Below are 27,280 nucleotides of genomic sequence, written 5' to 3' on the forward strand. Positions count from 1 at the left end.
TATCTCTAAAATAATCAAATATTCTATAGATTTAAGTAGCTCACAGGTATCAATTTCTTGATTTCTAGATTCATCATTAGATCACCATAAGGTGACCTTGTTACCTAGAAATGCTTTTTTTAAAAAAAAATCGATCCTGGTTAGGCAGTAATATGTATCATCCTACTTGTAACTTCCATATCATTCTATAATAATTTTCATTAATTAGATTAATGTTCACAGTATTACAGTTGGCAAAATATAAACTGTCAAATGTTTCCTCTGGCTTTATCTGAACATATAAACTGTTTTCATTAGTTAGTTTTTCATGTTTTTTGGATCCAATATAACAATTACAGAAAATTAGGATAATTTAATTTGTCTATTTAAAATCTACCTGAAAAATAAGTTACAAGCCCTAATGAGAATAACTTGAAAAAGGTTAATTTTATTCTTCTTTTCAGAATGTTCATTTATATTTTTGTAAAGAACAAAAATATTTTCTAATTGAGGTTTTTCCCTCTTCTAGCTTAATCACACATGAATCAGTAAACAAACCTGTTCAGATTTCAGAGGACTGAGTTCCTGCCGAAGCTGGTCATTTCCACTCTGTGCAAGAGCTAAAGATGATGCTAACGACTCATTAGCCAACTGGTCAGTCACAGAGTCCATGGGAGCCAAAAGAGAATTCTTCTCAGGCTTCACCAATTCTTGCTCGCTTTCTTTTCTAATATTCATCTCTATGATCTTTGCCCCTTCATCAAAGTCTTTATTTATTTTAAATACAGGAGCTGCAGAATCTTTATTTCCCTCTGTTGCATGGCTTAAGTTTTAACTCATCCATGTGTTCTGCTCGACTATGGCCAACTATGATTTCTAGCTCTTTGCATCTTTTTAAAACTTGTTCTTTCTCTTGCTTTAGAGATTTAACTTCCTCACTTAAGTGATTAATTTCACTATGTTTCTGCTTGAACTGTTCAGAAAGATCTGACAGTCTCTCTGATAGTTCTAATTTCTCTCGCTGGGTCACCTCAAGTTTCTCCATAAGTTCTGTAGTATCTTTCTCAACAACTTCACCAATTTCAGAAATTTCTGCTGTGAAAGACTTGTCATCTTTACAACTTTCACAATCTGCACTTTTAGTTTTCACTAAAAGAACTGGCTTACTTTTCTGTAAATGATAAAGCTCATCAGTAAGAGCCTTTAGCTTCATTTCATATTCTACTTCCTGTTTGCTTTTACTGTCCTCTAAATCAGATCTTACCTTTAGAAGATAAGCATATTCTTCTCTTAACTCCTGGTAATTTGTCTCAAAGTTTTTTTCAGCAAATGAGTATGTATTCCTTTGCCTCTCAATCTCTTCGTTTAGCTGTGTGCACTGTTTTGTGAGTTTTTCATTTTCTTCTAGGAGTATATCAATTTTTTTTTGCCACTCACATTCTTCAGATTTGGGCTTAACTGAATCTATGAAAATAAAACCTTCTTCTTTGCTAATGGGAGAATATATTTTCAACATGTCTTCTAGAGTTTTCTTTTCATTTTTAAGAATGGTATGTTCAGTTTCAAGTTGTGTAAATTTTTCTTGAAGGTCATCTTCTTTCTCCTTTATTTGCCTCTCCAAAAATTCTGTTTTCAGTTGTAACTCTTGCACTTCTTGTTCCAGTGTGCCCTTTTCCTTTTCTTCCTGTCTGAGTACTTCAATCTCTTTCTGAAGCTCCTTAATCTGAAGAGTCATTTCTTCTGATTTTGAATTTACAAGAGACTGCTGTAAATCTTTCAGCTTTGAAATTTCTAAAAATAATTGATTCTGCTTCGTTATTAAATTGTCTTTTTCAAATTGGATGCTTTCCATCTCATGACTCATTTCCTTCTGTAATTCCTCTATCTGTTGTTTATTGTGAACACTTAAGTTATCTTTCAGTTTTTCTATGTTCATTTCATGCTCAATTTCTAAGCCTTCCCGGAGTCTAGTTAGTTCCTCTTCGTGGCTGAATAGCAGCTGAGTTCGCAGTCTTTCTAATTCAGCTTCCTGAGAGTCAGCCATTCTATCGAAAACAGCGTTCTTTTCTTTCTCTAGCATTTCAAGCTTTATCTTGTAATTGCTGACTTCGGCCTCATGCTTTAACTCTAAGTCCTTCCTGAATTCAGACGCAGACACGATCTGGGCTTTCAAATCTTCCACACCGCTAAGCAATTTGTGTGCTTCGTTAAGTTCATCTTCTTGTTCAGCTATTGTCTGTCGAGCTCTTTGAACCTGCTCCCTAGAAAAGCTTAATTCTTCAAAAAGGTCTTCAAGTTGACTCTGCAAAATAGATTTTGCTCTTGAAATTATTTCTAACTCCTTGCTTATTTTTTCCTTTTGAGAAATAGCATCTTGAAGTTTTAGATTCAATTCAGTAATTGCCATATTCATTAACTGTATTTGATTTTCATTTACTGGAATATCTGGACATGTTTTTAAAGCATTTTCCAGTTCTCCTTTATGTTGTGCATTAAGTTCATCGAGTTCAAACATATGCTGTTTTATTAACTCTTGTTTCATCTGCACAATCTGCTGCCCATACATTTCATCTAGCTCTACTCGGAGTTTCTCCAATTTCTGCTGAGTCTGTATTTCCATTCTTTGTACCGTCTCAGTTTCAAGTTGACTTTCCTTACGACTTTTCTTCTGAAGTTCTTCAACAGTCCCCATTAATTGTTTTATTTCACCAGAACGCTGTCTTTCTTTTTGTTCAGAATTCGCTAATTCTAGTCTTATATTACTTATTTCTTTGTCCTTTTCTACAATCTGTTCTTTGAAATCCTCCAGTAATTTATCAGTAGCAATGAGTTTATCCTTCAGCTCAACTGAGTTTTCTTCTTCTTCTACTAGTTTTATTTTTAACTCTTCCATGACTGAATCTTTTTCCTCTAATTCCTTTTTACTTGAATCTTTTTGTTCCTTCTGAAAATAAGAGAGAGAATCTTTAATTGATGGCAACTTAGCACATAGCTTCAGAACTCTGTCATCTAGGTTTGATAGTAAAGCATTCTCCTTTCATTTTATAGTATACTAATTGCCTTAAATAATGTGATTTGTATATAACAGGTTTAAAATTGATAAAGTTTTATTCTGAAGTTTCTTAAAAGATCAACAATGTGCATACACATCTATTATTCAGTTAGGAAGGGGGTCAATAAGCATAACCATGAAGAAGATCTGTATTCTGCATGACTACTAATGACAAAATCTACTACTGACCTAGATCTTGCTGGTAAACCAGAGGTGATTCATCGGAAAAGGATGGAGAAAAAGTGTATTCACAGATGCCTGATGCCTTGCCAGTACGGCGGAACTAGAAGCCACCTAATACAGCAAAACTCCAAGCCAAATCGGGGACAACTATCATATTCTGGCTTGGCAATCCAACCTCAAAATTCTGGTTTCAATGGAAATTTGGAGACAGGGATGAACTTTTTCCTGACTCCAGCTCAAGACTCAAGTTGTAGAGTCATGGATAAGGAGAACTATGCCTGATAAGAACTGATGACATCATGGTTTATGGACTATGAGCCACTTGTTGAGTTAGACTATTACTTACGTAGTTTACCTATCAAAAATGTTGATCTTGTTAAGTGATGTATCTCTTCTGCATTTATTAATTTTATACAGTAAACTCATTAAATCAATACTAGTTAACTGAGAATAGTTCAAGATGTGATATAACCACTATACTATGAACATTTATAGTACCTGCTATGTGCCAGTGCCAGGCACTATGTATGCTAAGCACTTTACAAATATTATCTCCTTTGATAGTAAAATACTTGGAACAGTCAGTGCCTGGCACATAGTATTATTGTTGGGCTGATTAGTCATGTACGCACTTCATAAATATGTGTTAAGCAAATTAATCCCCAAAGCTACCTACATAGTTTCCTGACTTGAATAGCCCCACGTACTGCTGGCAGAAAAATCTCTGTAAAGACCTTCTTAAATGAGATGACATTTGCGCAGACCTTAGCCCAGTGTTGGACACGTAGTAGGTTCTTCATGTTTGTTTCTGTTCCTTTTTTTCCTAATGACTTCAGCTTCTCTGCTTAAAAACTTTCAATGGCTCCCTACTGACTACCCAATAAAGTTCAAGTTCTATAATGTGGCGTTTAAGACCCTACGTGACCTCGCCCCACTGGACCTCTACACTGGCTTTGCTCTAGCGAGCTACTAATGGTTCACCAGATGTGCCTTTCTCCTTGTTCAGGGTGTTCACTCCACCTGTGACAGGCATCTAGTAAGCATACAATTAATGCTTATTGATTTGACTTGACTTGGAATATACTCTCTTTCTGTATCTACCTATTGGAATACTTCCAGTTCTTCTAAGATCAGGGCAAACTCAATCTTCTCTGTGCAGGATTCTCTCTCGGCTTCTCTAATATTATATAACAATTCTTCCACTTTCTTCATCTGGCACAAATCACATTCTACTTATACTACTATTATACTTCTTTCTGTTGGTGGTATCTCCCTTTACTGGGGTCTTAGCTTGTGGAATACAAGGACTGTGGTTTCATTTAGCTTTATACTCACCAGTGTATGTGTATTTTTCACATAACACTAGCAAAATGTCTGTATGGCAATTCCAAATGTGACACTTTGGTCCTGATATGCCTTCCTTAGCTATATTTAAACATCAAGACTTCTCCTGCTCATTGCTTCATTCTCTAGCATTTATGTCAATGATTTCCAGTGATTTCTGGGCTTTTTACATATAATCATTGCTTAATTTCATAAATTCTCTTTTCCAGCCAGCTAGTTTTTTAAGCATGGTATCATTCTTAATACTTCACTCATCTTCACAGCTCATATTCAATTAAGTGCATAGTACTATGGATTGTAGCTACACAGAATTGCTTGGATTTGTCCCTTTCTCTCCTCTACACACCACACCCACCCCAGTTTTGGCCTTCCTCACCTCTCACTAGGACTATTTCAATGTCTCCCTCACTGGTCTCCCTACTTCCAGTCTCCTCCCTAATCATATGCCTAAAACACAATTCTGACCATGTTCCGCCCCTGTTCACAAAGGTCCAGCGGCTCTCTAATGCCTCTAGACTCCTCTGCCACCTCTTTCTCGCACTCTACCTTCTAGCTCAGTGACTTGCTTGCTGTTCCCCATACTTGACATTCCAGCTTTTGTCTCTGTGTCTTTGCAGAGGCTGCCCTCCATGGCTAAAAGTCATTCAACGTAGCTTCAGACTTCTTTCCAAGTTTAGCTCCATTGAGATGCCCTCAACAAGCCTTGTCTTGATGACTTCCACCTACCTCTGGAAACTGTATTTTCTTTATTTTGGACATATTTTGTATTCATCAGTTTTCACATTTCTCCCCCAAAGAGAATGTAATCTCCTTAATGACAAGGATTGTTTGGTTTTTGTTTTCATATTATTTGTGCCTATCACAGTGCCTGGCATGAAAAAGGTCTTTAATAAATGTTTTGTTTTGATTTTTTTCAGCAAATAAGTGATATTTGATTTTTTTTAAAAGGGAATTAAAATTTTGCTTTGAGAATTTTTTTCAGAATTTCACAATATGCCTTGAAAATACAGGGATCTTCTTAGGTAAAATACTAACAGGGTCAGAAATCTGAGTCTACATAGAAACATTATTAATGTCAGTTTCCCTTTAATGTAATCTGCTTATAACACCTAATTAGCATGGATTTATGCTTTTCCAAAGGCCTTAATCATAAGACCTAGCAGCAGGAACTCATCACCACATAAATGTTTAATTTGTGGCTTAGAACTCAAGACTTGAGTTATTATAATGGGGCTGTAAAAAGTTACAAAATAAATTATCATTTTATCCATGAGAAGACCTTTTCTTCACTATAAAGCTTTTGTGAGTCATTTGAATAATAATGATGACATGAATGTTTATTTCTAAAATTTCTTAAATTAGTTCAAAGGGAGATAAAAAGTCAACATAAAATTAATTGCAAAGTTACAAATCTTTTGGTAGACTGTCACTAAAAAGAGCATACCATCTCCATCTCATAAGTTCCAATTTTCTCTTGCAAGAAATTAATCTGCATTTTGAATTCTTCTTTCTTCTTGTGATGATCTTCTAATAAATGGTGTTGTTGTTCTAGCTGCTGCTGCTGCCAAACAATTTGATGTTTAGCTTGAAGTAAATGTGCAGCTGTGCTGCTGTGACTAGTATTTCTCAGACTTTGACTAGCCTGTAACTAAAATTTAAAAAGGCAAAAGAAATGAGACATTAAAAATGTTAGCAGCTATACTGGCACAAAAAAAGGAAGAAAAAGAGAATTCTTTCTTCTTTTTTTTTTTTTTTTTTGATACCAGGGTACCTCACTCTCCACCCCCACCTCACTTCCCAAATAAAGTTCTGAAAAATTCCCATCTTGACAAGTATAAGAATCTCTTAATAGGGTATAAATTGTTTAACAGAAAAAGAAGCACCCTTCCACAAAAGTTATATTACCATCATGAGTTAGAAACTGGAAATTCGCTATGAAACCATTCAACTGGGAGCAACATTTGGTAAAAGACAGATCTGGTCTGATCCCATCAAAAAGGTCTCAAGTAGGTCTAAAATCCCTCCAGCCCCCAGTTAACTACTAGCTGACTACTTTAAAGCTGTAAGCGATCTTGTAATAATGAGAGCTACAGAGAGTTTCATGATGAGATTTCAATACCTATTCAATAAAAGTATATAAACATATGTAGAAAAAATATAGCAAGTTTGGCATTTGCCTAGGGGACCCCTAAACAGAATATATCGGTCCAGTTCCAAAGACCACCCTCATAAAGGAAGCAGCACTCCTAAAATGAAATTTCTTTGAAAGGGAAAAAACCTTATGGATATAACCTGAAATTTAATGCCATGATAGTTCCCACTAGTTTAACCCAGGTCAGATTTTGGAGGGAAAGTATAGACTTTGTTTGGACAGATGTTAATAAGAGCTGTGTTGTCTCATATTTGATCAACTAGAAAGGCTTATAAAATAGTAATTTTATGTCCCCTTCAATTTAGCAATCTGTGCACGAATTAGTGGAAATAAAGTAAGATGGCTACGCTGAGACTAGAAAAAAGCCTCTCAATCGCTCTACATACATTTATCATGAGCTTACCAGGCATTATGCTAGGGGCTAAGGGTACAGAAATAAAAATGAAACAATTCATGTCTTCAGGGAATTTATAAATTGCCTCATCCTGAGCCATATCCAGTCTTCCTGATGAATACCTGGTCACTGGATTCAGATGGCTCTGGAGGAGAAGTGAGGCTCGTGACCTGTACAGTCCTCACTTACTCAAAACAAAGTCAAGTGCCAGTCACGTCATCATTTCTCTGATGTCGTGGTCTTCTTTGGCAACAAAGGACGAACACACACACATTCGATTGGAGGAGATGATATACACATATATAAATGCACATAAGACATACACAAAATAAATACATGGTAAATTTGTGTTTATGGTACAGGAGGGCACTAACACATAGGGAAAGAAGGAGTCGGTTCATTTTGTTATGAAAACAGAACACAGAAATTCTGAAAAGTCAAAATTATGGTAGAGCTAGAAAAGTTAATTCCTCTTTTCCAGTTAGTGATGTGAAAACAGAAATGGAGGAAAATGCAACTAATGGTATAAAATACAATGGAAGAAATACAATTTATATGATTACAGAAAAATGTCATGGTCAAGAGTAATCGGACCAAAATATGTAAGGATACTCTCAGTCTCCTTCTAGGCAAACGCAAAGTATATACCTTGAAGTACTTTTTCTACATATGTTTACATATTATATAGCTACTGAAATCTCATCATAACCCTCTCTGTAGTTCTCATGTCCTTATTACAAGAAAGCTCACAGATTAAGTAGTTAACTAGGGAGTTGTGGGGGCTGGAGGGAGTTTAATCTTTTTTTGTGCCACGAATCCCTTCTCAAAATAACTTTTTAATTTAACTCAATTTTATTTTGACAAATATCTCCTCTCCCTCCCACTGACCTCCAATAAGAAAATGATACAAAACAAAACCTCTATTACAAATATTATAATTAAAACAAATACCCACATTGGTCATATAAAAAAATACACACACAAACATCTCAACATGCACCATGAGTTTCTTACAGCACAACAGCATTAGATCACATACATATATCATTTCTTCAGTCATTCCCCAAGTGATAGGCACCTTTTCAGTTTCCTTTCTTTATTGCAATAATCCCAAAATACTGTACATATGTGCCCTTTTCCTCTTTCTTTGCTCTCTATGGGAGGACAGACCTAGTAGCGGTATCAATGGATCAGAATAAATACGGCTTAGTTAGCTCTTTGTATATAGCTCCAAATTGCTTTCTAGAATGGCTGGACCAGTTCATAGTAATGCAGAGTTAACAGCATATTATATACTTTTTTCCCACAGACCCTCTAGCTTTGTCATTTCTTTTTCTGTCAACTTTACCAGTCTGATAGGCATAAGGTGGTACCTTTGAGTTGTTTTAATTTGCATTTCTCTAATTATTGATTTACAGCACTTTTTCTCATACAGTCATAGGTCACTTGGATTTCTTCCTTTACAAAGTGCCCATTCATTTCCTCTGACTATCACTTTGGGAAACGCTCTTACTTTGACAGGTAATTTCTTCTTTGCTCCTCTAACCTGTTTATGTCACCCTTCTCTCTGAATTATGTCTTTATTTGGAGTTTGTCTTATTATAGGATGAGAGATATTAGTCTATAACTAGTTTCTGTTAGACTGCTTTATAGTTTTCTCAAGTTTTTGTTTGTGAATTCTGGGATATTTTCGTTTATCTAACACTATACTCATTTGCCCCTATATATTGTGTTTGACTGATCAACCTCTCCATTTCTTACTCAGTATTAAAACGTTCTGATGACTACTGTTTTGTGGTAGGTTAGTGTGAGATCTAGTACTGCTAGGCCCTTTTTCTTCCCACTTTTTTTTTCTCATTAATTCTCCTGATATTCTTGATCGTTAGGTCCTCTTGATGTATTTTTTTTCCTAGCTATATAAAGTGATCCTTTGGTAGTTTGGTTGGTACGGCACTGAAAAAGTAAATTAGAACTTGGGTAGCGTAGTCATTATTGTTTTGGCTCAGCTTAGCCCACGTCCAGTTAATATTGATCTAATTACTCAGATGTCTTTATCTGTCTAAAGATATCTTACACTGCAGTTGTTCTCATGTAGTTCTTGTTTTTGCTTTGACAGGTATGTAATACTGTTTGTAGTTATTTTACTGCTGAATTATTTTAGAACTATATACAGAAACCCTGATGTTTTACGGGGGTTTGTTCTATATCCTAAAATTGTGCTGAAGTTAATTGTTTCAATTATTTTTCAGCTGCCTGTCTAAGTAAACAGTTATCTAAGTCCTATCTGCAGAAATGCTAGTCGCCTCCTCTTTGCCTGTGCTCGTCCTCTGAGCTTTCTTTCTTCTCTTCTGGCTATAGCTAGCAGGCTGAGTATTATATTAAACAGCAGTAGTGATGATGAACCTACTTGCTTCATCCTGGGTCTTAAACTAGAACAAAGTCCTCTAGTTTATTCACATTACAGATACGCTGGCTCTTGATTTGACTTACACTATTAAATGAAAGATTCAATTCCTATGTTTTCAAGAGTTTTGTTTTTTTTTGTAAATACAAATGAGTGTGGTAGTATGTCAAAAGATTTTCTTGCATCTACTGATATAATTTTAAAAAATTAATGTGATCTATTATATTTATAGCTTTCCTTATACTGAATCAGCCCTACATTCCTGGTATAAATCCAGCTTTGTCAGAGTTTGTAGTCTTTGCGATATGTTGTAGTTTCCTTGCTGACATTTTATTTTAAAAAATCCTTTTTTGTGCATCAGTATTCATTAGTGATACTGGTCCAATTTTTTTTTCTCTGTTCTGCCTCTCTTTGGTTTATGTATCATGATCGGGTTTATACATATAAGGAATTTCTTGTGATCTCTTCTTTTCCAACTTTTCCAGTTTTTGTGGTATTAGAATTAATTGTAAAATGTTTGAAAGAACTCATTTGTAAATCTAACTGATATTGGGGTATTTTTCTTTGGAAATCATTTATGGCTTCTTCAATTTCTTTTTCTAATGTTGGATTGTCTTCTATTTGGTAGCATTTTAATCTGTTAATCTGAGCATTTTATATTTTTGAAAATATTGTTTGACTTCATTTATACTGCCATTTTTTGGTATATAACTGGGCAAAACAGTTCCTAATAATTTATTATTTCTTCCTCATTGGTAGTAGATTCATCTTTAAAATTTTTTTTTGATACTGCTAATTTGGTTTTCTTCTTTGTCTTTTAAAAATCAAGTTAGCTACTGATTTACTTTATTTTTTTTAATAACAGTTTCTAGTGTTATTTATTAATTCAATGATTTCTTCTTTTTAATTTTGTTAGTCTCTTCTTTGATTTTCAGAGTTTGTATTAGTTGACTTACTCTTTCTTTTACTGATAAAGTGTTTAGAGATATTAATTTCTCTGTAAGATCTTAGTTATATTCCAAAACTTTTGATGTGTTGTCTCATTATTGTTCTTGTCTTCAATGAAATTGCTGATATTTTTCTATGATTTGTTCTTTGATTCATCTGTTTTTTTACTTTACATTTTAAATGTAAATTTAATATTTTTGTGTTACATGTTAAGTTCCAAACTGTCTCCCTCTCTCCTTTCTCCACCCTGAACTAAAAGGCCATCATTTGACACAGATTTACCAATAGACGTAAAACCATTCTATGCATACTTCTATTTATCAGTTCTTTTGCTGGACGTGGACAGCATCTTCCTTCATAGATCCTTTATGGTTGATTTGAGTGTTTAATACTCATAATAATACTCATAATAACTTAGTTGTTGACAATTCTTCTTCGAACAACATTGCTGTTACTATATATAATGTTTTCTTGGTTTTGTTCATTTTACTTTTCATTATTTCATGCAAGTATTTCCATGTTTTTCTAAAATCAACCTGCTTATAATTCTTACTGCAAAGTAGTATTCCATCGCAGTCATACATCAACACTAGTTTGGCCATTCCTCAATTGATGGACATCCTCTCAATTTCCAGTTCTCTGCCATCATAAAGAGAACTGCTATAAATATTTCAGAACATTTAGGTTCTTTTCCTTTTCCCCTTATCACCTTGGGAAACAGACCTCACAGTGATATTGCTAGGTCAGAGAGTATAATCACGTTTACATTTTTGTGTTTCTCTCAAGTCCTGAGTTTCTTTAACTGAGCTCTGATCTTTCTACTAGGTATGCTTGCAAGATTTCCATTTCATTACAAAGCCATTTTTCTCCTTGTAGTGGCTGAGTTATTCTTAGCTCTAAGCCCCTAGATTCTTTGCCTTCTGGAACATTCTATTCCAAGGTTCCTGTTCCTTTGAAGTGGTGCCTGGGAAATTTTGTGTTATTCTAACTATGGCTCCTTGGTACTTGAATTCTTCTTTGCTGTCTGCTTCTAGTGCTTTTTCTTTGACCCTGAAACTCTGGATTTTGGCTACAATATTCCGGGGAGTTTTTGTTTTGGAGTTTCTTTCAGGAGGTGATCAGCTGATTCTTTCTATTTCTATTTTGCCTTCTGGTTTTAAGATATCTGGAAAAGTTTTCCTTTACAATTTCTTGAAACATATCTAAGCTCTTTTTTGGTCATTTACTTTCAGGTAGTTCAGTGGTTCTTACATATTTTTTTCTCTTCAATCTGTTTCTCACATAAGCTGTTTTTGCTATGAGATACGTTATATTTTCTTTAATTTTTTTTTTTTTACTTTAACACTTCTTGTCTTATGGACATTAGTGTCTATTTGATCAATTTTAATTTTAATAATAATAGCTAATATCTATATAGTGCTCACTATGAGCACTTACGTACTGTGCTAAGCTCTTGACAATCATTATTTCATTTTATCCTCACAACAATTTTGGGAGGTGGGTACTAGTATCACATACATCTGACACATGAGGAGATGGAGGCTAACAGAGTTAAATGACTTGTCCTGAGTCACTAGTAAGCTAGTGAGTACCTGAGGCCGCACTAGAACCCAGGTCTTCCTGACTTCAGTCTTGGCACTCTATCCACTGCTTCTCCCAGCTTCTAGGGAGTTTTTTCTTGGTAAGGTTTTGTACCTCTTGTTCCATGACATTAATAAACTTTCCAAATTTTTTTTCCCACAGCTCCCATTTTTTTCCTCAATTTTTCTCCTCTAAGTCTCTCATTTGGTTTCTAAAATTATTCTGAGTTCTTTCTAACACTCTTGTTTCCCATCTCCCAGGAATTCTGGTTAAACTTCTGTGCAAGCTACGTTTATATCTGAGGCTCTGTTTGTAGACATTTTGGAGCCAGTCTCTTCTGAGTTTGTGTCCTGAGTGTTTCTGCCATGATAATGCCTCTTTATGGTGATTTTTTTTAGTTTGCTCATTTTTCCAGCCTCCTTCCTGACTTTGGACTTGATGTTAGGACTGGTCTCTGTGCATTTCTGGGAGAAATGTCCGAACTGAGATTTTGTTGTCTTGGATCCTTTTGATGCTTTCCTGGAGGGCTGAGTGTTGTTATACAATTCCAAGACCTCAAGGACCACTCAGCTTGGACACCTGAAACCTCTTAATGCTCCTAAAGCAATGTGATCTGGGGCCATGTCTGATTATTGCCCTCCTGGTCTGAGCTCTGCAAGTTTCTGGCTCTGGTCTGGGAATGCAAACACTGGCGTTGGCTTGCTCTTTATTGGAAGCTCCAGTAGACTGTGGCTGGACTCAGACAATGTCATTGGTTCTGTGTGACCAAAATGCAAGGTCCCCTTTTGTCTGGGATAACCATCTTCATTATTTCACTGGAGGCTTCAAACTAGGCTGGTGGCTAGAACAGAGACCCTGCTCTGCTTCTTGGTCAGAGTCCTGGACTTGCTCCTCACTCAGGACACAGCCTAAGGTCCACCACTTTTCCTTACCCTGGGATGCCACCCCTAGGCATAGGTGCCCTCCTGAGTTCACCTTGGGTCTGGGGCAGGTCTGTCACTGGGCACCTGTTCCTGAACAAGGCTGGGTCCCTTTCTTGCTCCGGGACACAGCCTCAGTCCTTCTTCATTTCTGGCATGTAGCCATATGTCTGGACAGATCCTGTCCCCAATATCCAGAGAACTCTTTGTCTCCCTATACTAATCTTAATTAGAAAAGAAATAAAAAAGCCTTGCTGTGATTTTGTTTCTAAATTTCCTGATCAGGAATTGACTTGGTGCATTTTCCAAATCTTTGAGGAAAGTCTGTGTTGGAGGAATTGTGTCATACTTGTTCTGTTATTCTGCCATCTTGGCTTTCCCCTCTCAGAATAATGTCTTTAAAAGTATAAAATTAAAAAAAAAAGGATGACAAAAGAAAGTAGTTACATTGGAACGTGGTTACCAAAACACTGAAAAATGAAGCTCCTGGACCCCAAGTTAAGAATCCCTGTTGTAGGCCAAGGTTCACACGGTCAGTTTCTCCTTCTTCCACAAAGTTTCTGGGTGACCCTGTAAGAGGTGTCCTCAAAATGAACCTGGAGGAGAAAGCCCTGGCCTTGCTTATGAAAATGTGTTCAATAAAGTCCACTGAAAAAAGAGGTAGCATGATGAAAGGTAAATTTCAAGCCTGAAATTTGATTTTTACAAATTTTTTTTTTTTTGCAGTTAATATCATGCTTAATTCATCAGCTATGAAGGAAACAATCATCATGAAAAGAAAGAGACACCCATCTGGTTATTAATTCTACCTCTGCTTATTACCACTTTATCTGCAGATTTTTGCTCACTTCTGCTTCTACACACACACACACACACACATTACAAACTACAAATGAATGGTAAAGGAGTTTTTTGAGGGGGAGAGAAAGAATAACCATGAGCCTTATTATTTGCTCAAAGAATTTTTTGTTCTAAGGAATTATTATTATTATTATTATTGCTTAGAAAATTATTTAGCTCTCCTACTATTTTGAGGACAAAGCTCAATCTCAGACATAGAAGCCATTAGTAAACAATGGTAATGTAAATCATGGAACTTTCTATCGTCTGTAATTCTTCAAATGGAAAACAAAAGGAGAAAGCAGAAAACCCAATAAAAAGGAAACCACCAAGGGGAATATAAACTGATGTTTGGTTAATGAGATTAACTGGCACCCATTATTTTCCTTATATAATAATCCATAATAAACAAATATTAGGTGAACATAATATTTATCCTGAAAGACACAAAAGTTGCAAGAAATAAATTATACTATTATCAAATAATGAAAATTTCCCATCAATCACACTTACATGATGGAACTGTATTTGCAACTTCTGACTTTGTTCTGTCACTTCTAAAAATTCTCTCATAGTTTCATCTTTTTCTCTTCTTGCCTGCTGCAGGGTAACTGTAAGTTGGGTTATGATGCCATCTCTTTGCTTAATTGCAGCTTCAAATTCTTGAAGCTATTAAAAAAAGTGAAAATGGGTGATCAAAAACAACTCAAAATACAATTACAGGTGGATTACTATTAAAATGATTTATGGCTAAACGTTGACATAATATGCTAGATTCTAAATCTTATTGAAGCAGACATTTCCTTCTTCTTTCTGAAGAGCAGGTTTCCTATCTCTCCTAGGACAGAAGCACAGGCGCTATTTATGAGTCCAGTCTTACTCTAATTGGCACAGGAGCTGGAGACTTCTTCTATTTCCAACCTGGTTCAGTTTGGCCCTCCTCAGACAATATGGTAGCTTCCCAGACCCTGGGGTTCATAACATTCAGACACCTGATCAGCTTATCTCATTGCAGTTGGGAATACCCAGGATATCTGCAAGCCTCAATCTCCCTGGCAGCACAGATCAGAGATATGTTCTACCACATTTGTCACATCAGATATCTTTATAAGTGTCTGAATTAAACAGAAATTTGAATCATTTTAATTAAATTTAACAATTTATTAAATGCCTACTACATATGCAAAGCATCGTGTTGGGTGCTGTTGGGGATATAAAGATGAACAAGATGTGAGAGCTTTGGATTTCAAGTAGTTTACACTCAAATGAGGAAGATAAAGACTTTGAAGAAAGAAAAAAACAACAACAAACCCAGATACAAATTAAAGTATGATTGATCCAGGAGAGGTATAACATGGTTCTAATGAAGGAGAAACGAATTACATCTGGGGGGATTAGAGAGGGCTTCAAGGGAGTGGTAGCAACTGAGATGGGCCTTGAAGGATAGGAAGAGTCTCAAAAGATAGAAATAAATACAGGTTAAAGGTAGATTAAGAGTCTCCTAACGGAGTGTTAAGAACGTTTACTTCTAGCTGCCACTAGGTGGTACAATGTATAGAACACTGGGTCTGGAATTGAGAAGCCTTGAATTCAAATTTGACCTCAGATACTACTAATTGTGTAACAAAAGTTATTTCATCTGTTTGCCTCAATTTTCTTAACTGTGAAATGGGGATAATGGCAGTATCCATCTCAGAGGGTTGTTGTGAGTCTCCAATGAGATAATATTTGTGAAGTGGTTAGCACAGAGTAGCCATTATAGAAATCTTGACCTCTTCTCTTCCCTCGCTGACTTGGGTTGCATTTTTGGTTTGTAAAGAGCCTGAAACCCTAAGTGGGTGGTCATTCTGCATAGCTTCCTCTGATAAGTTTCTCCTAATACTCCCACCCAGAAAAACAGAAAAGTAAAGTCTAGCTAGCTGCTAGTTCAAGGAAGGAAATCTGATCTCACAGTCGTCACTACTGAGCTTCAGTGGAATGGACCTCAGGACTGAATGGCTCTAGAAGCTTTCACCTATCTGACTTCAAAAGAACATGGCAGGGGAAAAGGTGGAGCAAGGCAGGTCCAGAGACTTTGTCTAATAAGAAGCTATTTTCCCGGAAGGACAGCCAAGAGCCCATAGTGAGAAGTATGGTGAAGCATCTAAGTAAATCAGTCACCAGGGGCAGATAGAGAAGGCAAGCGATCAGGACAGCTGACTACACACTGCCCAGACACACACTGAGGAGGAAGTGGGAGGGGCAGCGGCACAGAGAGGGTGGGAAGACAAGAAGGTCCAATGAGGTCCCCATGGTCAATGGTGGGGAAGCCAGACTCGAAGGGCCTCAGGGGAGTCCCAGGTCAAACAACTTTTTCAGAAAGTCTGGCAGCGAAAAGGAGCAAGAGAAACAGGTGGACCAGCTAGTACAATCAGGGGAAGTTTTGATATACTTTGCTGTCTTCTTAAATGGAGGATGCTGAATTTAAGTGACCTTTTTTCTTGATGACTCAGGGTTCCCACTGTGAATAAGTTATTGTGAAAAGCCAAAGACATAACTGTAGAAAGAGATGGTTTGTGACAAAGGAACGAATAGGAACTGCCTAGAATGGGCCCTAAAATTTGCTCTCTTGTGGGAAAAAATAGCTCACATTCATATAACACTTTGGAGATATTTTACAAAGATGATCTATAAAATAAGTGTTGTCACTCGCTCGCCATTTTACAGATAAGGTAACTGAGGCTCAAAGCAGCTAAGACACGTGCCCGGGATGACAAAATAGGTCCAGTGCTCATCCACAATGCCATAACACCTCCTGCTTTCTGGTCATTTGCTTGTTTGTCATCATAATGGTGAAATGTGAAGTTGTATAACCTAAGAACATAACTTTAATTTAAGCACTGAACCCAAACTGAAACAAGCCTTTTTCTCATTTTTTTTTCAATCTCTAGAAAATCTTTACAGTTTCTACTAGTCTTCTGACTTGTCAGCAGCATTTAGAACTATCTATGATCTATGTATCATTAAAGAATCTATTTGACAACCTGAACCCACTTGTGCTTGAACTGCATTTTCATGGACACATGAAAGAGTTTCCATAATTTTAAGAAGTAGGTGTTATCTCCATATCTAAGGCATATTTTTTAGTTAGAGCCTAGTGCTACATCTTGAAATGGTCACAGATATTATTCCCTCATGCTACAGTAACAAATTTAGTCTATATACTAAACATGGTGGGTTCAAGATGTCAAAGACATGCCTACAATTTATTTGAGATTTGGAAATAGTGGATTCTGTCTTTTAGAGAGATCTTTGTGGATAAGGTGGATAAGTAGGGAAAATAAATGACAATTTTACAATTGTTCTTCATGGCCCCCTGTGGGATATTCTTAGAAGAGATACTAGAGTGGCTTGCCATCTCTTCACCTCATTTTACAGATGAGGAAACTAAAGCCAACAGGGTTCAGTGACTTGCCCAGGGTCACACAGTTACTAAGTGTCTAACATTTGGACTCAGGAAGATGATTCTTCCTGACTCCAGACTCAGGACTCAATCCACTGCGCCACCTAGCGACCTGATAATACAATGAAGTGAATTCAAAACTGGCTGAACATTCAGGGGTGGTGATTAAAATAATGATATCAATTTGTAGGGAAATATCTACCCGCTCTGTCCACTCGATACTCTATCCTTGACCCTGTTCTGTTAAAAAAAATTTACTGACAGTTCAGATGAAGAATTTTATCAAATATATAGTGAAACAAAACTGGGACAGATAATCTCCTGCATGACAGAACTGGGAACACAAAAGATCTCAACAGACTGGAACCATAAGATACAATAAAACACACAGACATAAGGTGCTGAATTTAGGTTAAAAAACAAAAGTACAAGTGCATGCTGAGGGAGATGAATCTACACACAGTTCCTGGAGAAACTGTCTCTGTGTTTTAGTGAACTTTAGAGATCAATGAACCAGCAACATTGCATAGTCGATCAAAACAAAAGGGAATATAATTTTAGGCTACATTAACAAAAGTGTGTACGTCATTCTAGTACCCAATTAGCTAAATGAAAGCAACTCATGATCAGATTAATTTTAGGATGACGAACTTGGGAGCCACGGAAACTCCTGAAGACATCTAAATAAATTATGGAAGGGTTGCAATTCCTTTGTTGACCAGAAGGAATGCCTATACTTGAGAAATCAAAGTTTCCTAAAATAACAGTAACATAGTAAATATCTTCACTCCATTAGACTTGCTTCTTCCCATTCCCTCATCCCTACAGTCAAACAGTTGTCAAAAATCGCTAGTTCTAACCCTCAACCCTCTCTCAGATCTGTCATGTTCTTCATTAAATCAATCAGCATGTAGTTCAATACATGCTATTATATAATATATATGTGTGTGTATATATATATATATATATATAATATATCATACCAAATGCTATAGTTATATGAGATACAAATATTTCCATGGCCATCACCCTAGTTCAGGTCCTCATCCCCTCTCCCTATGTTACCGGATTGCCTCCTAATTGGTGTCCTTGCCTCTGGCCTTGCCCAAGCTGCATCGCAGCTAAACTGATGTTCCTAAAGTACAGTGTGTCTGACCATTATATGCTTCTGGTCAGGAATGCTCAGTGGTTCTAGTCTAACTCTAGGTAAAAATTATGCATGGGCTCAAACAATTATTGCAAAGGATGACAAGGTGTGAATGGACCGTTACTGATAACAACGGTAGGAATACTCATATCCATGTGATCATGAGAATATAGACTGATATATAATGTCTTCATTGTCTTCCTTGACAAGGACATCACCAATATCTCTAAACGCCAATAACACACAGAGTACTTGTTACATTTTATTTTTGAGTTATAATATCTGCATTGTTACTATCATTATTTTTCATCTTGACAATAAAATCACTCAATTATTCTGAACAACTTCAATAGGCAAGAATATTAAAATCTGTAATTCTGAATTTGTGTTTTCCCTAAATAAACTTTTGCTTTGCATTTTTTCTAAGGAAAGTAACTATTATTTTACACAAAATTTCTTACCTATGTATGCCACAGATATACCAAATGGAGCTTTCAAAGGAAAGCACTGTTTTACTCATAATATTTATTAAAGGAATAAATCTTTTATTCCGGACATATACTTGTGTAGCCATAAAAGATGGATGACAGTAATGTTAGTCATAAAGCTGAATGATTTTTAAAGTGATTTTCCTGGTAAAGTTAATTGAAACACTGGGTTCTAGGATTTCTGGTCCAGAGAGAAAAACAAAATCATAGAGGAAATGAGAATCCTCTACCAAGAGACTTTATAGTAAAAGAGGAATTATTCCTGAATATTTATGGAGAAATACAGAATTTTGCTATTTCTTCCTAAATATGGAGGAAATAGACACATGATTTAATTGAGGTACCCTTCAAAAGAATTTCATAATCAATTTCATAGCAAAATTCTTTCACATAAATTTAGAATCTTCAAAATATTCAATGATATAAAACATGTTACAAATCATCCAAAAGCAAAAGCCTGTATTCCTCTTTCCCAAAAATGGGTAATATTTTTGCTAGTGCAATAATATTATGCAAGCAGAGTGCAAACATGTAGTCACTAAATTCTTTGTTTTGACATATTCCCATACTTGTGGGAAAATAAAAATACAAAACTAGTAAAACCATTCCGTATACTCATGAAGTGTTTTCAGTGAAAACTGTTCAGCATTGGACTTCATTGCCACAGGAGCTTTTCTGGAATGTTCTACCTTCTTGATGGTCTTAACAGAGAGGGTAGATGTTATTTTTTTTAAATAGCAGATGGATGTATTCCTATTAGATCAGTCAAATCAATTTCTTCTTCCCTTGTTCTAAGTTGGTACTTTAGATTTTCTGACTCACTAGTTTAATTGAAGAGTATTTTGATTTCCTAGTTTGACAGAATATGAAGACATGTTAACTATCCACTAGGAAAAAGAAAATTCCACCTTCCCTCATGTTCCTTTTGAAGACATCAAGTAAACAGAATATTACTGACATACCCTTATTCTTGTCTCTATGAATACCTACTAAGGAACATGTAGTAGTGCTTTCTTCTGTCAGCAGTTGTAATCACCAGAAATGTCACTCTAACTACAGTGATTTTTTTCTCTTTTTCATTGTATCCTAAGGAGAACAGGCCTGTCATCAGTGGTCACCCAATACACTTGAGAGCCCCCATAAGAACTCACGCCAACTATGCAACCTGCAACCGCAGTGCTTTAAAGTCACAATTCTCTATGTGGACTGCCATAAAACAGTGTCCAACACTGTTATTACAGGATGACACATGAAATACAGTGAAAGACATGAAGACAGAAAAGCCGGTATCCAGGCTCACTTCTATCTTTTACTAGCTGTGTGACCTTGGGGTTGAGCTCTGAGCCTCAGCTTATTCATTGGTTAAATGTGGATAGTATCATCTGCTCGATCTACCTCCTAGAGTTATTACAAGAATAACATATGTAAACAGTTCTTTTAAAAGAACTTTAAGAACTTGAAAAATTCTTAAAAAGAACTAGGTAAATCATGAAGTACCATACAAATTTATGGCTGTTATTATTATAACTGTGGCCTCCAGGTAGTCTAAGGGATAGAGCCCCAGGCTTAGGGTCAGGAAGATGCCTCTTCCTCAGGTCAAATCCAACCTCAAACACTTACTAGCTGTGTGACCCTGAGCAAGTTTGCCTCAGTTTCCTCATCTGTAAAATGAGATGAAGAAGGAAATGGCAAAACCACTCTAGTATCTTTGCTAAGAAAACACCAAATGGGGTCATGAAGAGTCAGACACAACTGAGAAAGACTAAAAACAAAAAATTATAACTAATCTTTAATTCAGTTACCAAAAAATTGACCTCCTGAAATTAACCTATTGAATAGCAATCTAAAACACAGCAATAAAGAATTCAACTAAATACTGCTTAAACTACTAAAGGTTCTTTAGAAATTACTGCAAATAAATGAAAAAAGGGAATTTTTGTAAAACTTAAATGCAGAAACATGAAATACAAAGCAATTAAGAAAAATAAAGACCAATAAATTTTAAATGGAATGAGAAACAGACAGTTATTATAATAATACAAATGTCAATGGTACCAAAATCTCAACATGTTCAAAAGACAGGTCTCTTTTAAATCAAGAAGCAAATGATACATTTTCATATTCTCCAAGTTCCACTGTATATCTGCAGCCTATGGTCTGCAGCGAATCTGGTCAGGCATAGCAAGAATTCATTCTCTGCGCAGGCTGATACCAGGAAAGCTTGATGAATAAGGTTTTCCTATTATATACTTTAAAAACCTCCAACAAATGACTCTAAGATTTATTTTTGAATATTATCCACACAATGTACAAGGACTGAAAATTGTGACCATGGAATATGAATGAAATGTGTCAGGAGTCCAATTTATATTAGGACAACTATAACTTTAACATTCCTGTTTAAAACCATCTCTAAATAATGGTCATGCACTCCTAATTGATATCAGGGTTTCCGTTTGATAAGAGATAAACAGAAAGCAACATAAGGTAAGCACACCTGTTGGAATCCTTCCGTGCCATATGCTGCCCTCATTTCCTCAAGTTCTCTGTTTAGCTCTTCAACCTCTTGCTGTTTCCCAGCCAATTCATTCTCCATCATCTCTAGTCGTTTCGAAGGAAACTGTGCTCCTTGCTCCGAGTAAGACTTACCAACTCCAAATTCTTCTTCCTAAATCAATTCAAGTTCGTTAAAAATCAGTACTTAAAGCATTCCTCAAGAGGAACTTATTCAAATTCTGATTTCCATATCATCTAAGAGCTTATTGACCTGCTGTGTGGTTAATGTAATTTGAACTTTGCAAGTTCTGACATAAAGAATAGTTGAAAATTCTGTTAATGTTAAGCTTTTTAACAAAAAACAAATGTCTTGTATGAGGTTAAAGGCATGTATACATCACAAAGATAGCACCACATAAAGAAGAAAAGACTGATTAGTAAGCTAGTAGACAAGTGCTCTTAGTATTACACATTGTTATTATTATTAAATAACTGGTAATACTGTACCATTAATAAATTGGTAGGAATATCTGCTTGCACCAAACCGCAACCGTTTACTTGTATAAGAACAATTTCTTAATATGTCATGAACTTAAAGAAAATAATCTATAGCTAATAGAAATATATTTTTTCTATAGAAAACTTGTGACAAAAAATGCTTCATTAGTAATTTATTCAATTCAGACTAAATTTGTACAGATGCATGATAAGGATATGATAATGAACTGCAATTCAAAATAAGTACACTTTCCATTTCAGAAGGTTAAAATATTTCAATTGTGACAAAAATAGTTAAGTTGTCTTAACAAAATTGTGTGAAACTAGTTCAGTTCTTATGAAACACCTCATCAAAATTTTTCTTTTCAATTGCTATATTTAAGGTACATTCATGCCACATCCCATTTCCAATCCAATGGCTTACTAGTGTTAGGTTAATATTACAACATTAATACAAATATTCAGGAGGCTGGTAGTAAGATGAAAATGATGTTAAGATGGAAGCTTACATAAAATTACTAAAGACAAGGCTTGGAACATCCTGCCAATCCTGCCTCTCTCCCCACCCCCACTTGCCCTACCAATCTTCACCCCTGCCCAATCTATTAAGAACATCCATCTCCACATGACTGTTTTTTTCCTTATTTCTGCCCTTTTGCAGGTCAACACAGGCTAATCTCCAGTGTTCTTCAACAGGAGCCACTACAGCTCTTCCCAAGAGTAGAAACATGAGCCAATAGAAGGATGGAGTGGCACTATTCAACAGAACTAGGAAAGTTAGGAAGGAAGAGTTTGGGTGAAAACATGAGGACACATGGAAAGAAAAGGATGAGAACAGGGCAGAAAAATCTGGGGTGGGGACTAATGGACAGAACAGCTATTTCTAGCTTTTAAAAGAGTGCCACGTGATCAATGTGTGGATCTGCTTTGTGTGACTACACTTTTCTTATCATAAGGGAGGAAGGCAGCTTTTTTGGTGGGGCATTTTGGAGAGGTGGTGATAGTGATCTCCAAAAGAAGAAAAAGAAAAGAAAAAAAGGTGGATGAATAATTTAAAAAATAAACAGAAGAGAACCGAAGGGCAATGCAGATACGGAGGGCAGTGTTGGACTTTCATCTTAAATCTGAAGCACAGGAAAAACACCCAAGCAGTCCATAGTAGACAGTCATAGATTTACATGAAGTCCCCTTCGTAGAGAAATCCTTGTGTTTGTGGGTGCTTGTCATGACCACAATGATAAAAAGGATTTTGTCTGAAAAGATCACATTAGGTGTTTCTGCTGCTCTAACTTGGGCAGTGAGCAACAATGACCTGATCTGGCATAGGTGGACTTAATGCGGTTTGGCTGAATCTCAAAGAAGTTCCAAATGAGGTTCATTTATGCAGGCAAAAAATGATTAACTTCAAAATACCAAAAGAAATAAGATTTGTTATCCAAGGATGTAATTTCACACTATGATACTTGTCTGCTTAAGAATTTCAAGGGGGTCCCTACTATCTAATTATAGATAGGTCTTCATTTCTAAGAGGAATTCTTATATCTCTTATTTTATTAACTCCATATTATCCTCCCCAAACCTTGTCCCTTTCTCTAGCTCAACCTTTCTTTCTTATCACTCTCAGATGGAGCTGATCCCTACTTCTTTTTGTTGAGATCAAGGTCATAAAAATTCCTTAAACTTCTGTTTTCATTCACTTCAAGCAACACCAAATGATTTAAAATACTGTTATCATTTTCTGTAGCATGTTTTCTGTACACACTAAGAATGCAGAAAATTTCTCAAAGGAGCCAAGATAAAGATTGCTTCACAAGTTGTTAGTAAGAGGACCAAGATATTTTTTCATACCAAATCTATAAAGTCCCCATTACTACATTTTTTGTTTTTGCATTTAAACATTCAAATTTGTCTTGAGGGGTTTTGTTTAACTCTTCTCTCTGTTAGGATGATGATAAATTTTTAGCAGCACTTCACTGGTCCTACAGTATGCAAATCAAGGACAAATTTGCAAATAAATATCCAGATTTTCCAGTACTAATTTCCTTTTCTATAAGTATTTTTTAAGCAAAAAAAAAAAATTAGCACTTTTTAATCATGTTCTCATCATTTCATATCTCAGCTCAAATACTAAATAAATGCTTCTATACAAACAAAATTCTTAAAAACTTAAATTTTCATTCCCCTTACAGCCTACAATTAATTTAAAGTGGTTGATTTTTCTTCCCAAAGTAACACCATGAGGCTTTTTTAATTAAACACCGAAGGAAATGAATATTCTTAAGTGTTTAGGTCAATGGATCTAAATTGAAGGGCTGAACCATTCAGATAAAAAATACTATTTTCTATGTCTCTGGGCCAAAGAAAATAATAAAATCAAAGAAAGGTAAATGAAATCACAAAATGATGTATGTTTACATGTCACTGATGTAGAAACAAGATATTTCTTACAATTATGCAATTTCTAGATCAGCTTTACTATCTAAAAAGAGTAACCATATCTCAACACTTTTTCAAAATAAAAAATTAACATAATTAACAAGAATTCAAGCAGACATTAAATATTAAGAGAGAATTACAGAGCATATTCTACTTCACGTACATGTAGCAATCTTTCAGTTGTCCCTTATACTAGGAATACAATAATAGGAGATATATATGTGTATATGTAGACGTGTGTATACATACATGTTGGTACGTACATACATACACACACAACCACATAAATGGAAAATACAGAAACAATAATGGAAGGTCTAAGTGAATAAGAGTGAAACGAGTCAAAGAGATTTACTACTTTAACAATTTCAAGAGAGACCATAAGATAAAATAATTTAAAATGTTTTTTCAAATTTATCATCTTATGATATACTTTAAAAATAAAGTGGGGGAAGGGTTTGAGCCACTAGAAATATTTAAAACTCTTAGTTCAACTTTTTGATATCTGAAACACCAAGATCATTTAATCTTACCTCTGAACTATAATCATCCGTAGTAGCTGAAATTTCACTTTCCATCTAAAATTAAAACAAACAAAAATGTTATAATGTGTTTACTATTTTTATACTTTACTATAATTAACACGTAGAAAGTTTAAAAATCTCTAAAAACAAGTCAAGTGTTTTAAATTCTCATAACCTGATCTGAAAATTACGAATGTCTTTCAACATGGTGAGATGTTCGAGACTTATCATGAGGTATTTTCACGAAGGGCAGCTAGGCTAGAGGCCTTGACCTGGAGTCTGGAAGAGTCATCTTCCTGAATTCAAACCTGGCCTCAGACACATACTAGCTGCATGATCCTGGACAAGTCACTCAATCTGTTTGCCTCCATTTCCTCAGCTGTAAAACGAGCTGGAGAAGGAAATGGCAAACCCCTCCAGCACTTCTGCCAGGAAAACCCAAAACGGGAACGTGAAGAGCTGGATGTGACTGAAATGACTTAACAACAAAAAGGTTTTTATTAAATATATAATACCATAGATTACTTCCATTTACAATGCCTAGGACAGTGTTCTATACCATCCAACTGAACAAAGGATTAGTGTACATTGTATAGATTAAAAAATAAATCACATTCTATTGATCTTTACCTAAAGGAAACTTAGAAAGCTGCTTTCACAGAAATCTCACTACTTTGACAGGAAGAACTACAGAAATTTAGAGTTGAAGGGAATTTTGAAATGAGCTAATTTTTTTAAAAAAGATGGTTTATTCATTCAACAAACATTTATAAAATGCCCTTCATCTTAGTCTATTAAAATATTTATCCTGCCTGTGCTATCAGAAAAACCTGGACTTCCACGAGCTGAAGCAAAATGAAACGTACAGTGTACAAAGTAACAGTAATATTCTAAGATGATCAGCTGTGAAGGATTTTGCTATTCTCAGTAATATGATGATCCAAGACACCTAGAAAGGTCTTATGATGAAAAATGGTATCCATCCCCAAAGAAGGAACTGATGGTTGCTAAAACTTGCAGCCCTTGTCTGCACTTGGTGGTGTCTCATTTTTCATCTTTCTATTCCCAGTGCTGAGAGTGCCCGAGCTAAGGCACCCTACCACCCAAATCCCCAGGTCCACTTCTGCCCGGGGCTCCTCCCGGCACCTCCATTCCTTCCCGTCACTGCATGGCTCCCAGCTCCCCCCTCCTGTAGCTCTCCCTCGCCCTGCTCTGCAGCCAGTTTCTCAGTCCCCATCTCCCTTGCTCCCTCCTTGGGGCGATCCCAGACGCTGCTCTTCTCCACGCAGATGCCCAGAAACTTCACGTTTTCCTACCATTTTGTTATTATCGGGCATCAGTTGATCCCAGAACAGTATTTCATCTATTTCCCCCTGAAACAAAATAACTTGCAGAGCCATAGAAGCCTCCAGGAAAACAACCAGGGTGAGTGAAAGAAGAGAGAGGAGTGGTGGAGACTCATTCCTCCTACAAGTGTGCTCACCGCCTTTCTAGCCTTCCAGGTTTGTAACTTTGGCACTATACTTGACTCCTTAATCTCTCCTACCCCACATTTCCTATCCCTGGCCAAATATTTCTGTTTCTAGTTACACATCTTAGTATACAACCCTTTTGCAAGACTCACACAGCCTCCACCTTAATTCAGGCCCTCACTACTTTTCACCTAGATTCATTGGTTTTTGCCTGTCAGATAATATGGAAGAGCTCTGTTTAGCTTTTAAAGCTCCTTTCTTTTTAACTGGCCCCGCCTGTCTCTCTGGTCTCCCAGAACCTTCTTTACGCTGCTGATTCTTGTCCTGCAGCCTGGGCCCTGGCCCTCCCACAGGCCTACGATGCATTGTCCCTCCTCACTGTGGCCTAAGAAGAATCCCTTCATTTCTTTAACACACATATAAAGCAGCATCTTCTGCAGGAAGCCTTTTTTGATCTCTCCAACCGCTGTCTTCTCAAATTACTTTGTATTTAACTAACTTGCATTCATTTTCCTTACGTTTATTCTAAATGTTTGTACATATTCTTGTTGTCTCCCCGTCAGAATATAAGCTCCTTAAGAGTAGAGATTGCTTCATTCTTTCTATTTCTGTTCCAAGCACCAAGCACGCTGTAGGCATTTAATAAATACTTGATGAATCATTGACTGACTGACTGATACGGAGACAGGCAAGTATACAGGATGTAACTTACAACAATTTAAAACCTGTCAAGCCTAACTTGAACGACTACCACTACCACTTCAGTATAGGGAAGCTTGGTGGTGCAGTGGATAGAGCATGGGGCCTGGAGTCAGAAACACTGCTCATCCTGGCTTCAAATCCAATCTCAGGCACCTCCTAGCTAAGTGACCCTGGGAAAGTCACTTAACCCTGTGTTTGCCTCAGTTTCTCATCTGTAAAATGAGCTAGACAAGGAAATGGCGAACCACTCTAGGATCTTTACCAAGAAAACCCCAAGT

At 36.2% G+C, this 27,280-nt stretch overlaps 1 protein-coding gene and 1 long non-coding RNA gene across 16 annotated transcripts in view; both read right to left on the bottom strand.

The window, feature by feature from the left end:
- LOC140530917 (uncharacterized) overlaps positions 1-27,280 on the bottom strand; it is a 1,083,438-nt gene that overhangs the window by 801,857 nt on the left and 254,301 nt on the right. The window lies entirely within an intron of this gene.
- LOC140531012 (uncharacterized) overlaps positions 1-27,280 on the bottom strand; it is a 72,481-nt gene that overhangs the window by 21,900 nt on the left and 23,301 nt on the right. Inside the window, 5 exon segments of the mRNA XM_072650213.1 lie at positions 1,244-2,923; positions 6,003-6,206; positions 14,311-14,466; positions 21,372-21,542; positions 24,838-24,882. Of these exon segments, the coding sequence (XP_072506314.1) occupies positions 1,244-2,923; positions 6,003-6,206; positions 14,311-14,466; positions 21,372-21,542; positions 24,838-24,882 (2,256 nt within the window).

The sequence above is a fragment of the Notamacropus eugenii genome, chromosome 3 (assembly GCF_028372415.1).
Source record: "Notamacropus eugenii isolate mMacEug1 chromosome 3, mMacEug1.pri_v2, whole genome shotgun sequence".
NCBI lineage: Eukaryota > Metazoa > Chordata > Mammalia > Diprotodontia > Macropodidae > Notamacropus > Notamacropus eugenii.